The sequence below is a fragment of the Silurus aristotelis genome (assembly GCF_946808225.1).
Source record: "Silurus aristotelis genome assembly, chromosome: 18".
Taxonomy (NCBI): Eukaryota; Metazoa; Chordata; class Actinopteri; order Siluriformes; family Siluridae; genus Silurus; species Silurus aristotelis.
This window is the reverse complement of record NC_139591.1, coordinates 6,581,357-6,594,878: the sequence shown is the minus strand read 5'-3', so window position 1 is coordinate 6,594,878 and position 13,522 is coordinate 6,581,357. Positions and strand designations below refer to the sequence as shown.

Here is a 13,522-nt window from a genome sequence, read left to right as displayed (position 1 = left end):
AATCCTATCTACATCCTGCTTCACCAACTCCACCTCCTCCAACCTTCTCTCTCTCTGATTTTCCTCATTCATCAGCTGCTCAAAATACTCCCTCCATCTTCTCAACACACTCTCCTCACTAGTCAACACATTTCCCTCTCCATCCTTTATTGCTCTAACTTGCAGTACATCCTTCCCAGCTCGGTCCCTCTGCTTGGCCAATCGGTATAAATCCTTTTCTCCTTCCTTAGTGTCCAACCTCTTATACAGTTCCTCATATGCCTTTTCCTTGGCTTTCGCCACATCCCTTTTAACCTGCTGCCGCATCTCCTTGTACTCCTGCCTACTTTTCTCATCACTCTGTCGATCCCACTTCTGTTTTGCCAATCTCTTTCCCCTAATGCTCTCCTGCACTTCCTCATTCCACCACCACGTCTCCTTGTCTTGCTTTCTATTTCCAGATGTCACACCAAGTACTTTTCTAGCTGCCTCCCTCATCACTCCTGCAGTAGTTGCACAATCATCCGGCACCTCTTCACCACCACCAAGCCCCTGTCTGACCTCTTCCCTGAACCTCACACTACACTCTTCCTCCTTCAGTTTCCACCATCTTATTCTTCTTTCAAACCTTACTTTCCTCCTCTTCTTCTTCGCCTCCAAAACCATCCTACAGACCACCATCCGATGCTGTCTAGCTACACTGTCCCCCGCCAACACCTTACAGTCTCCAATCTCCTTCAGGTTGCATCTCCTACACAGAAGATAATCCACCTGTGTACACCTTCCTCCACTCTTATACGTCACCCTATGATCCTCCTTCTTCTTAAAATACGTGTTCACCACTGCCATTTCCATTCTTTTAGCAAAATCTACCACCATCTGCCCTTCCACATTCCTCTCCTTAAAACCATACCTACCCATCACCTCCTCATCACCTCTGTTCCCTTCACCTACATGCCCATTAAAGTCTGCCCCAATCACCAATCGTTCTTTTCTAGGTACACCATCTACCACTTCATCTAATTCACTCCAGAATCTTTCTTTCTCCTCCATCTCACAGCCAACTTGTGGAGCATAGGCACTGATGACATTTATCATCATCCCTTCAACTTCCACCTTCACGATCATCACCCTATCAGAAACTCTCTTCACCTCCACTACACTCTTACTGTACTCTTCCTTCAGAATCACCCCTACACCATTTCTCTTCCCATCCACACCATGATAAAACAGTTTAAACCCACCTCCAATGTTCCTGGCCTTACTCCCTTTCCACTTGGTCTCCTGAACAAACAACACATCTACCTTTCTCCTCTCCATCATATCAGCTATCTCTCTCCCTTTACCCGTCATAGTTCCAACATTTAAAGTACCAACCCGAATCTCTACTCTCCTACACTGCTCCTTTTCCTGCCGTCTCTGTAGACACCTTCCTCCTCTCCTTCTCCTCCTTCGGCCAACAGTAGCCCAATTTCCACCGGTACCCTGTCGGCTAACGATATGCAATTCCGCAATAAACCGGGGGCGCAAACATACAGTTCAGCGTCAGTTCAACAGCAAGCAGAATATTTTGAAAGCAATAAATGATGGAGGAAATTTCTGACTCGAACTCGCCACAACCTCCGTGGCCTTAATTCTGCTATATTTTTAAAGAAGGTTTTATGACAATTGTAATAAATATCAATCAGTGTTTGACTCATTAATATCATTTTATTTATAGATCATTGTGCAAAGAGTAACAGGGTCTTTTCACAAAAACTAAGTTGATTAAGCAGAGTCTTGTGACCAAAATGATAATAGGAACATTATAGCCATAATAAATCATAGAACTTTGGATAGTTATGTACATTTGAAGGCAAATACTTTTGTACTTTTACTCAAGTGAATGTTTAAAGGGAACACTTTTACTTTTAGTGGAATAATATTTGATTTTTATAGTGTATCTCCACTGTCACGGCGTTCACGTTTGATTGTAGGCCGTGCCGCCTTTCAACCATCAACTATTGCATTCTCAGTTGCGTAGTGTACAGTCTACACTCGACAATTTCTGCCAAAATCATCACAAATACCTTCACACAAATCTGAGTATGTTACACAAATGCCCGTATTTGAAGTATTAATCCGCATCCTGTGATCTTAAAAAATAATCTGATGTAAGCCAACCCTATTATTGCAATCTTTAACAACCAAGTGATGATCTGATGCAACAGAAAGCATATTTATCAGCTTAAAAAAAAAGGCATTCTGAGCCCAGAGGCGGTGAAGGCACACAGCCGCCCGGAGTGTAATCACCCCAGGGCGATGAAGATGTTGAGGATGAGGAAGAGGAATAGAAGAACTGACAGCTTCACTCTCATGCTGTCTAAATCCTTAATAAACTTCATCGGCCCATCTGTATCGACCAGGCATGCGGTCTAAACGCTTACTGGATTTATTTGCCACAAGCCATATGCATGGAAAAAAAAAATCTACATAAATAATATCAAATTGCTTTCCGAAGTCACAGTGTTGGCTGAAGCTTGGATGCACGGTCTTCAGCGTAAACTGTCATTCACAAAGACGTCTCGGTGTTTGCATAATCTGTCCTCATATGGGCCATTACTAACTAGTTTCTCACTCTAAATGAGAAGTAAACATTTGGGGCTCTTTACATATGGAGAGCAAATTGGATTTCTATTGAAATGTGTTGTTTACTTTGCAAATGATGGAAAGTCTCTCTCCCTTTCTTATGCTCTCTCTCTCTCTCTCTCTCTCTCTCTCTCTCTCTCTCTCTCTCTCTCTCTCTCTTTCTCTCTCTCCCTCTCTCTCTTTTTCATCTAGCACACTCTCTCACCAGCTGCTCATGTCCCAATCTGTCAAATGACAGCTAAAGCGCTTCCATAGCAGTGTGAGTAGTCTTTCAGAGAATGCGTGCCGTGTGTGTTTGCGTTCTGGAGTTGTGCATCAGCTGACCTTAACACTTATACGTCCCTCAACTCTCTCGATCACACCACAATCCTGGCACCACGTTGCCAAGGTAACAGGGCAGATCGTTTTTTTAGATCTGGATTGTTCAAGAGCAGCAGTCATTGCAAAGTAAACCTCTTCGGATTCTTTCCTCTTGATGGCTTATTAACCCTAATAATTTCAGTGTTAAACGTAAATTGGCCAGAATAGCACAAATACAACTTACAGAAACACAACGGAACACAAAATACAAGTGAAGAGAAAAGAAGAAGCATCAAAAATTGCATCGGTGAGTCTCCTGAGTGTCGCCGTAATGTTTTCAATCCAAGTCATGCACAGCAAAATTTCAAGACGAGAATGGAGTAAAGAAGGTCAGGAAGGGAGAAATGGTGAACTTTTGCTTTAAGACTCGCTACAAAGAGCTTACATCTGCTCACATGTGCCGCTCGTTGGTCTTTGATCTGGTTCTGGTCTAATTGCTGTGGTCTAAAGCGCTCTGTTCCACTCGTGTGTGAGAGAGAGACAGAGCTAATCGAGTCCTCAGAGCGCAGCCAATCCGGTTCCCACCCCTGCCCAGGATCATTCGCAGTTATAAAGCGTATTTCGAGAACCTATCGGTTGGAGTGCAGATTTGTATGCAAAGAAATGTTCCTAGCAAAGAACGCGTCCTGGGAGAGGAGGAGGAGTCTGTCAGGTGGTGACCGGTGATAGACATAATAATTAAAATACCTCTCAAAATGTAAATACATTTTTTTTGAAGTAAAACCGGTTGCATTGCGACCCTCTGGGTTTTAGGAAGATGAGCACGAGACGTGGCGAGTTTGCTTTAATGCCAGCTGTGGGACCTAGACAAGGGTGCCAATACATTTGCAAGGTTTGCATGTTCAAATACATGAACATTACATTCAAAAGCTACAGTAAACACGCAGTGTTTTGGGATCTCATTCTCGAGAAAAGTTAAATCAATTATCAGGAGCATGAAAAGTGCAGGTGAATAAATAAATAGGATTTAATAGGAACTAACAAAGGGTACTAGTAAAAAAACTTTAAGTACTTGCCTTTAAAGGCATAAAGGCAAGTCTGTGACTGTTGTGTCTGACCAATCAATGCTCTGTATTTTTGGGTGTATCTACTGTGCCACCAGGTAGAAAAATAAAATCATTATGGGATACTTTCCAACCTGCCAAGCAGACGCCTGTAGTAAACACAATATACTGTACATACACTATATAGACAAAATGTGGACACCTGACAATACAATTCTTATGTGTTTCTTGAGCATCTTATTCCACATTTACTCCCCATTTGCTGTTATAATAAACTTCACTGTGCTGGAAAGATGTTCAACTAGATTTTGGAGTGTGCTTCTGGAGATTTGTGCTCATTGAGCTCTAACAGGGGTAATCAAGTCAGATACTGATGTAGGTGAGGTAAGGAAGCCTGAGATGTATTCAACTTTCCAATTCAAGTAAGAGCTGTACAGCAGACCACTCAAGATCCTTTACAACAACCTCACTTTAGATGGATCTCAAATGTTAAGCTATTTTATGAGTTGCTCAGTGGTTCCACAACCTCAAACGACTGTATAAGACTGTAGAAAGAACATTTTATTTATAATCTTACATTCCGGTGCTCATGTTAGATTTCACTCTCCAGTGTTCTGTATTGCTTTAAATATTTATAATCACACTCTTGATATCATACACATGAGAATGGGTTCCTATTTTGAGTCTGGTTCCTCTCAAGGTTTCTTCCCCATAACATTTTTTCTTGCCACAGTCGCCATGCTGCTCATCAGGGATAAATAACCATTGCTCACCTTAACTCTTAATTCTGTTTAACTCTCAAATTCTGTAAAGCTGCTTTAAAACAACGTCCGTTGTGAAAAGCGCTTTAGAAATAAACTTGACTTGACTTGACTTGCCTTGACTTGACTTGACTTTGGACATGCTGGAACAAGTTTAAGTTTTCTAGTACGAGTGAGTGGAAAATTGAATGCAACAGCGTCCAAAGACATCCCGTACAATTGTGTATCTTCAATGTTGTGGTAATAGTTTGGGAAAGAATCACATACGGCTGTTAAACATACAGGTTTTACAATATATTTATCCAGATAGTGGACTTTATTAAGCAAAAGAAAGGCTACTAAAGTAACATAAGTACTGTGATTCTGTAAGTGTTTATCTAAAAATTGTGACTGAAAGCTTGGTATAATGTACAATGTGAATATGCTGTGCAAAGGAATGATTAACATCCCGAGTAGAATCTTACAAGAGTCCATCACATTACTCACAGCATGCAATTAAAATTATACATTTGTTTTAAAAAAAAAACCTTTTTGGTATTTTCTATTCATTTTTTTTTCAGACTACTTTCACCCTACACATTACATTTACAGCATTTGGCAGTTGCCTTTATCCAGAGTGATTACAATTTAACACATTTGTACAACATGGGGTTAGGGGCCTTGCTCAGGGGCCCAGGAGCGGCAGCTTGGTGTGGCTGGGATTTGAGCTTACGACTTTCAGGTCCAATGTCCAATGCCTTATCTACTAAGCTAAAATTGTATGATGTACAACCAGAGTTAAGCGAAACCGTGGTAACTGAAATGGATGTAATTCAAATTTAAAGATTAGAAAACATCATAGCTTATATAGCTGCATCATATATAAGGTGTATTTATGACTAAGAAGTAATAAAACGATGATGAACGAAAATGTTATTCAACAAATAAAAAAATATAATTCTTGATATTCTGAAGCTTTCTGTAAGTAGACATTTAGCATTTATAGAAGGAGACTGCAATGTCAGTGCTTTGTAAAGATTGAGATGTTTTGCTTATGTTCTTGCCAAAGTTGATGTAGATGGATGTACATTGTGCAGAAAGGATAATATAATTATGTCATATTCAGAAACACTGTATCGCTAAAGATGGTTAAAAAGTATGCTATGTCTTTCTAAATAAAAGTAAAAAATATTCACTGAAAAATTGCTGAGATTTGGGAGATATAAAACACTTCTCCGACCTCATCAGAATAACTACTGTCTTACTTTCACAATGCATTTTTCTTATAAAGCATGCCCTATTGTAGTTTCCTCTTACCAATGACATAGGAGCAATATCTAGAACACACACCAGAAAATGAATAATCTCAATAATCGGTTCAACTCAAAGACTGAATATAAGCGGCATATGGTGAAGTGCTCTGGGATGCTGTGCTTCTGATTCTGAAATTTCCACTGTACCTGAATGCTGTGCTGTCACGTCTCAGTGCACCAGCCTACTGCAATGACACTGTCATCAATCACATTAACATAAGAGCCACTGAGTAGAGAAAAAAATGGAATCTCCAAGGTTTTGTGCCTATCAGCAGTAATTGCATAATTATCCACTTCATTAAAAACGTAATATCATACCTAGAGTTCAAGGTGTTTGTAACAGATACTGAAGAATGCTCGTAACAAAGGGCCTTTGGTGTAAAAACACTGCATAACTCTGAACAAACCTCAGGCATAGAAGCTCTACAGTGAACAAGCATACATATTCTAGTGGAACATGTGCTCACCCTGTACAATGATATGGACAGACGTGGTTCTGGGCTTGCTGCTGGTCTGAACAGCGCACACGTAAAGTCCTTCGTCGCTCACGTCTATGTTGTCGATCTTGATGGAGAACTCGTCGCGGTTAAGGGTGACCAGGCTGACCCGGGGATCCACGGACCATTTATCCTCACCAGCATATAGTATACTGGACCTGTTCAGCCAGGCCGTGTGTGTCACAACATCGCCTTGAGAACAACTGTAAGAGAGATACAGGTAATCACAATGTTAGATAGTTTCGGTATAAATAAAATGCATGAATATAAAAGATTAAACTCATTAAACAAGCAGTGCACATGTAATGGCACTCTGTTTAACCTCAGTATTGCAACCTGCTATTAAAAGGGAACAGTCTACACAAAACAGTATAACATTATATGGAAAAAACATAGTCTAGTAACAGTATTGGGATGTCTAACATTTTAAATCACATACTGGACTTAGAGGCACACAATTGTATATGATGTCTTTGGAGGCTTAAGCATTAATATTTGAATTAGAAGACTTAAACCTGTTCCAGCCTAACAATGCTTCTGTGCACAAAGTGAGCTCCATTAAGATATTGGTTTCTATGAGTGGGAGTGAAAGATCTTGAGTGGCTCACTATAGAGCTCTGACCTCAACCCTGCTGAAAACTTTCCTGATGAATTGGAACACTGACTGCACCCCAGGCAACGTAACACCCTTGTGTCTAAATGAGCACAAATGTCCACAGTGGAACATCTTCCTAGAAGGGTTAAGGTTATTACAACAGCAATCATATATATATATATATATATATATATATATATATATATATATATATATATATATATATATATATATATATATATACAGTGGAACCCACTTATCTCGACCTCGGTTAACTCGACAACCCTATTAAGTCGACGTTTTTGAAGTGAAACCAAATTCTGAAGTGAAGCCAAATTCTTGCTATGTCTAAGCATTTTTTAATCGGTTATGTCGACTTTTTTATGTCGCCGAACCCTAATATCTCGAGCACAAGGGGGGGGGAATTTGCCATTTAACGTCAGTTATCTCGATCGACGCTGTGCAGCCGCAGAAGAACTCGCGAAAGTGGCGGAAAAATCAAACAGGTGTTGTATTGTATACTGGTGAATCTCTGCTGTTAGTTAATGCACATATGACTTTTGTTGTTAAATGTTGTGCGATAAATGGGAGGCGAAAGCTGCGCTTGGTAGGAGCGCGGCGCGGAACGTGGGATGAGCAGCAAAAGCATAGAATGAACAACGCAGCCGTTGAGAGAGTGCCAGTGGGAAGGCACGTTTCGGGATACGCACGAGCGATAACAACGACCGCCGTGAACCAACATATACCAACAATAACAGACAGTGAGAGTGTGGAAGTTTAAATAGGAGCTGGTGATGATGCTAAACGAGCACCATATGTGCGCGATTGAAGCCGGGAGCTTCAGAGAAAGCAGCGGAGGAAGCACCTGCCACGACGAAGGGGGCGCCGTAGGGGGCGCCGAAGGGGGCGCGGCAGGTGGATTTCTGACAGTTAACAAACATGTATGTACATTTTTATAGCATGCCTTCATCAAACAAATCGCAGCAACGCTGTTGTGTAAAAAAACCTCCAAAAACACGTGCATGCACATTCTCATTTATTAACGCACATCATGTACATAAAGAAATTTCAAGCACGTTAATATATTGCCACCATATTGATTTTCGTTTATCTCGATCATCGGTTATCTCGATGCTTTTTGGCAACCCCCTAGGACATCGACATAACCGGGTTCCACTGTATATACAGTGAGGAAAATAAGTATTTGAACACCCTGCTATTTTGCAAGTTCTCCCACTTAGAAATCATGGAGGGGTCTGAAATTGTAGGTGCATGTCCACTGTGAGAGACATAATCTTTAAAAAAAATCCAGAAATCACAATGTATGATTTTTTAACTATTTATTTGTATGATACAGCTGCAAATAAGTATTTGAACACCTGAGAAAGTCAATGTTAATATTTGGTACAGGTGCCTTTGTTTGCAATTACAGAGGTCAAACGTTTCCTGTAGTTTTTCACCAGGTTTGCACACACTGCAGGAGGGATTTTGGCCCACTCCTCCACACAGATCTTCTCTAGATCAGTCAGGTTTCTAGCCTGTCGCTGAGAAACACGAAGTTTGAGCTCCCTCCAAAGATTCTCTATTGGGTTTAGGTCTGGAGACTGGCTAGGCCACGAGAGAACCTTGATATGCTTCTTACAGAGCCACTCCTTGGTTATCCTGGCTGTGTGCTTTGGGTCATTGTCATGTTGGAAGACCCAGCCTCGACCCATCTTCAATGCTCTAACTGAGGGAAGGAGGTTGTTCCCCAAAATCCCGCAATACATGGCCCCGGTCATCCTCTCCTTAATACAGTGCAGTCACCCTGTCCCATGTGCAGAAAAACACCCCCAAAGCATGATGCTACCACCCCCATGCTTCACAGTAGGGATGGTGTTCTTGGGATGGTACTCATCATTCTTCTTCCTCCAAACACGTTTAGTGGAATTATGACCCAAAAGTTCTATTTTGGTCTCATCTGACCACATGACTTTCTCCCATGACTCCTCTGGATCATCCAAATGGTCATTGGCAAACTTAAGACGTGCCTGGACATGTGCTGGTTTAAGCAGGGGAACCTTCCGTGCCATGCATGATTTCAAACCATGACGTCTTAGTGTATTACCAACAGTAACCTTGGAAACGGTGGTCCCAGCTCTTTTCAGGTCATTGACCAGCTCCTCCCGTGTAGTTCTGGGCTGATTTCTCACCTTCCTTAGGATCATTGAGACCCCACGAGGTGAGATCTTGCATGGAGCCCCAGTCCGAGTTGACAGTCATGTTTAGCTTCTTCCATTTTCTAATGATTGCTTCAACAGTGGACCTTTTTTCAACAAGCTGCTTGGCAATTTCCCCGTAGCCCTTTCCAGCCTTGTGGAGGTGTACAATTTTGTCTCTAGTGTCTTTGGACAGCTCTTTGGTCTTGGCCATGTTAGTAGTTAGATTCTTACTGATTGTATGGGGTGGACAGGTGTCTTTATGCAGCTAACGACCTCAAACAGGTGCATCTAATTTAGGATAATAAATGTAGTGGAGGTGGACATTTTAAAGGCAGACTAACAGGTCTTTAAGGGTCAAAATTCTAGCTGATAGACAGGTGTTCAAATACTTATTTGCAGCTGTATCATACAAATAAATAGTTTAAAAATCATATATTGTGATTTCTGGATTTTTTTTTTAGATTATGTCTCTCACAGTGGACATGCACCTATGATGACAATTTCCATGATTTCTAAGTGGAAGAACTTGCAAAATAGCAGGGTGTTTAAATACTTATTTTCCTCACTGTATATATGACCTATGAGAAGGTTACAAATGTAGAAAAGAAATGTACCAGTCAATTACAATTACAAATACCTTGCTTAAATAGTAAAAGTAAAATCTTTTCATATTTCAACTTGAGTAAAAGTAAAAATGAAAAGTATTAAAAGCAATAATTAAAAGAATTATGGAATTCAGTGCTCCACCTTCCCTGTGCACATCCCAAATCTTTGACGAGAGATTTTTCTAGAATTATAGGCATACAGTGAGACCCTTACTGCAGGCACACTCTCAAAAGAAGTGTCGGGCTATGGGTGTGGTCTCCCGACCGGTTATTATTTAACGCAATACATATTTACATATACTCTTCAAAGTACGGAGGAACGACATGTTTTGCTGAAATTTAGTGGAGTAAAAAGTAAAATATGATGCATTAATCCAAGAGGAAGTAAACGTAGTAGTCAGGAAGCAGAAGAAATTAAATAATAAAACCACAAATAAAACTCAAAACTGTCCTCCAATTCACACATGAAAAGTGTGCATAAAAATGAACACGTTTTAATTGTAAATCCTTTTATTATGTTGTTTTTGACTATATTGTGAATACACTTTCTACATAGTCTAAATTTAAGTAATCAGGGCTTAAACTATACGTTTACAGCCAGACTGTGTAACAATGTCTTCTCACAAGCTATCAGACTCCACTATAAGAAACTGGACTGATACACACACACACACACACACACACACACACACACACACACACACACACACACACACACACACACACACACACACACACACACACACACACACACACTCAAACACCTTCATGGTAATTTTTTTTTTGTCAAATGACTGCTGCTAAATTCATGAGCTGGATCTTCATCTTCAGGAAGAGCCGAAGTCCGCAGCAGCCAAATCTGGTAAGAAGGGTGGGTGCGGAAGTGAGATCATGCTCTAACTTGCTGTCCAATGATGAAACGGCAGAGGTGCTACGGTTAGGGTTTGGGTTTAACCCTGGTCAGAATAGCACCAGTTAGCACCATTAGTTTTGAAACTTTTTTAATACCACCTCATATACAGTATGGTTGAAATGACAATAAAAGCCACTTGACTCAGCTTGACATGAATACTGTCACGAACCGCTGTACTTGAGGAAATACAATCGCCCAGAGAACAGATGTACCAGAGAATCGAGAACGGCATGATTTATCTGCTTGAAGAGTTTGTGAGTCACCTCATTATGCAGAAACTACACCTGTGTACCCTGGGCTGGATATGCGCACTCCTGGGAAGTCCCTTAAGTCTGTCTAGTATTCAACAGACAAATTCTAATATGGCTGCTAAGTAAAGCGTATGTTCATTGTAACGCTACTTCAAACAGAACAAGTTAGCTCATTAAGTCATGAATCCAACCCTGTAGTCCCTGGGTCTCTCTTAGGTTTATCAGAGCTATTATTTTTATGGAGAAAGCACTGATATCAATAAAGACAAAATTGGGCATTTAATAAAAGCTCTTTCATAGCCATTCCCCATTGGGTCTCATTCAGCCAGATTTAGCTCGTACTTCCTTTTCCAGCATACTGTTGAGACGAGATTCGATTGGATTGCTGTAATACAAGACGGAACCATTTAACAACGTGGACAGCCGAGCATACAGTACAAAGATCGGCGTCTGAGCCACTCTGTCTTATTATTAAATGCGACGACGTCAACAGAGCGGTTGCGGAGAAACCCCGGAATGATATTCACCCTTCTCCTGCAGCTATATTTTTTATTACAGACAATGCACTCACTGCATATTATGGATACAGCAGTTAGGTGATATCTCTGAGAATGAGATGCTAATTACTTACAGGCTCATGCTAAATGAGAATAGGCTGTGTCTAATTACAGCTATTCCTAACAGTTAACAGCACAGCCCAAAGCAGATCCTCCTGCTAAATGATAGAGCTATTAAAATCAAAAGCAATCATGCATTTAATTGATTACTTGCCTGATTAGCCATTCAATAGAAGGCAGGGACCACTTTCCATTGTGTTTGTGTGCGTTATGTGAGAGAGAGAGAGAGAGTGTGTGTGTGTGTGTGTGTGTGTGTGTGTGTGTGTGTGTGTGTGTGTGTGTGTGTGTGTGTGTGTGTGTGTGTTTATCTTACCAAGGATCGCAGCCTTGTATTTGAAAATGCCGTCCGTTTATATATATATTTTTTTATAACACACACTTTATTCTCATTAAGGTGCATTATCTCTAGGACAAACCATAAATCATCATACTACATGGTGGTTCAGTGATAAGTGGAGCGCCGAAATGCTTCAGTTTCCGCAGGGACACAGATGAGAGAAGTGTGTCTCATTGTGGCTGTGCTTGGCAGGCAGAGGCGCCCGGTGATAGTCAAGGGCGTCTGTTATCACAGGAGACGAGATTGCAGCAGCACTCACACAAGAGATGAGGGGGGGGGGGGGGGGATAGAAGAGAAGAAAGAAAGAAGAATTGAGATCATCTGAAAGATCAGATGTTTCCCCACCATACTTTCTTTCTAATACACTGCAGTTCATGCTCCCTGGAAATATTAAACGTAATCTCCACTGTTTGGACATCAAGCAATTTCCACCCCTGCTTAGAAATGCATTGGCAAATCGAGCATTCATCGTGTCTCCTCGGCCGATATAACAAACGCCTCCCTTGGTAGATGTAAGCAGAGAGACGTTGTCAGCACAAGGATTTGCTCCTTGTAATAACTAAACAAAAGCAGACGAGCTGCGGCAAGGTTGTGGCGAGGGACGAGGAGCACTCCGAGGCAATGAGAGTCGACTAAAACGATAAAAAATTCAAAGGGGAGAACAACTGTTGCGTCTGCTGTTTGACAAAAACGCAGGATGAAATGCGCTTGCAGGAATCAAAGGGCAATTCATGAGCTCATTTTTCATGTAGACACAGATAATATGTAAATAATAGATCAGCCCGTTTTGCTCGTTGCGCTTTGTTTAATGTGCAACAAAACATGGCTAATATAGGTACATCACTTTGTGGGTGAAGTGTGTGTGTGTGTGTGTGTGTGTGTGTGTGTGTGTGTGTGTGTGTGTGTGTGTGTGTGTGTGTGTGTGTGTGTATGTGTGTGTGTGTGTGGGAATGTGCAAGGAGAAGAATTATGCTCAATGCCATCAAGCCTTTAGAAATAATACACTGCTGAGTATACATTGAGCTTTTATGAAATTATGTTCTGATCATTGTACAGTATTAGTGTCTCATCGGCTCAACAATCATATGTGTCTTCTCGGAATTCATTTATTAGAGGTATTTTAAACCTCCAAAAGACACTAAATTTCAGCTGCAGGCTTTAGAATGGTGCACAAAACAAAACACACCCTTAGGATACATCTACACTGATCCGGAAAATCTGTGTTTCCGTCTAAAAAATGACCTGTGTCCACACTACTGTTTCCAGTCATTTCCCAAAAATGTATCATACACATTGAAACGTCTGATAACGCTATGTATCGTTACTGCGCGATGCGAAAACAACGTTAGACTGTTTCGAGCTGACAGGAAGGCAGTGGTAACTCAAATAATCACATGTTACAACAGTGGTGATCAGAAAATCTCAAAATGCGCAGCACTTGAAACAGATGCGCTACAGTAGCAGAAGACCGCATAAGGGTCC

At 41.0% G+C, this 13,522-nt stretch overlaps 1 protein-coding gene across 7 annotated transcripts in view; it reads right to left on the bottom strand.

Annotated features, from left to right (window-relative positions):
* Positions 1–13,522, bottom strand: part of ntm (neurotrimin) — a 409,839-nt gene that overhangs the window by 59,669 nt on the left and 336,648 nt on the right. For all 7 annotated transcript variants that reach the window (XM_083567651.1, XM_083567650.1, XM_083567652.1 and 4 more), the window contains one exon: positions 6,492–6,724. In XM_083567651.1, coding sequence (XP_083423777.1) covers positions 6,492–6,724 — 233 coding nt within the window. The remainder of the gene's footprint in view (positions 1–6,491; positions 6,725–13,522) is intronic.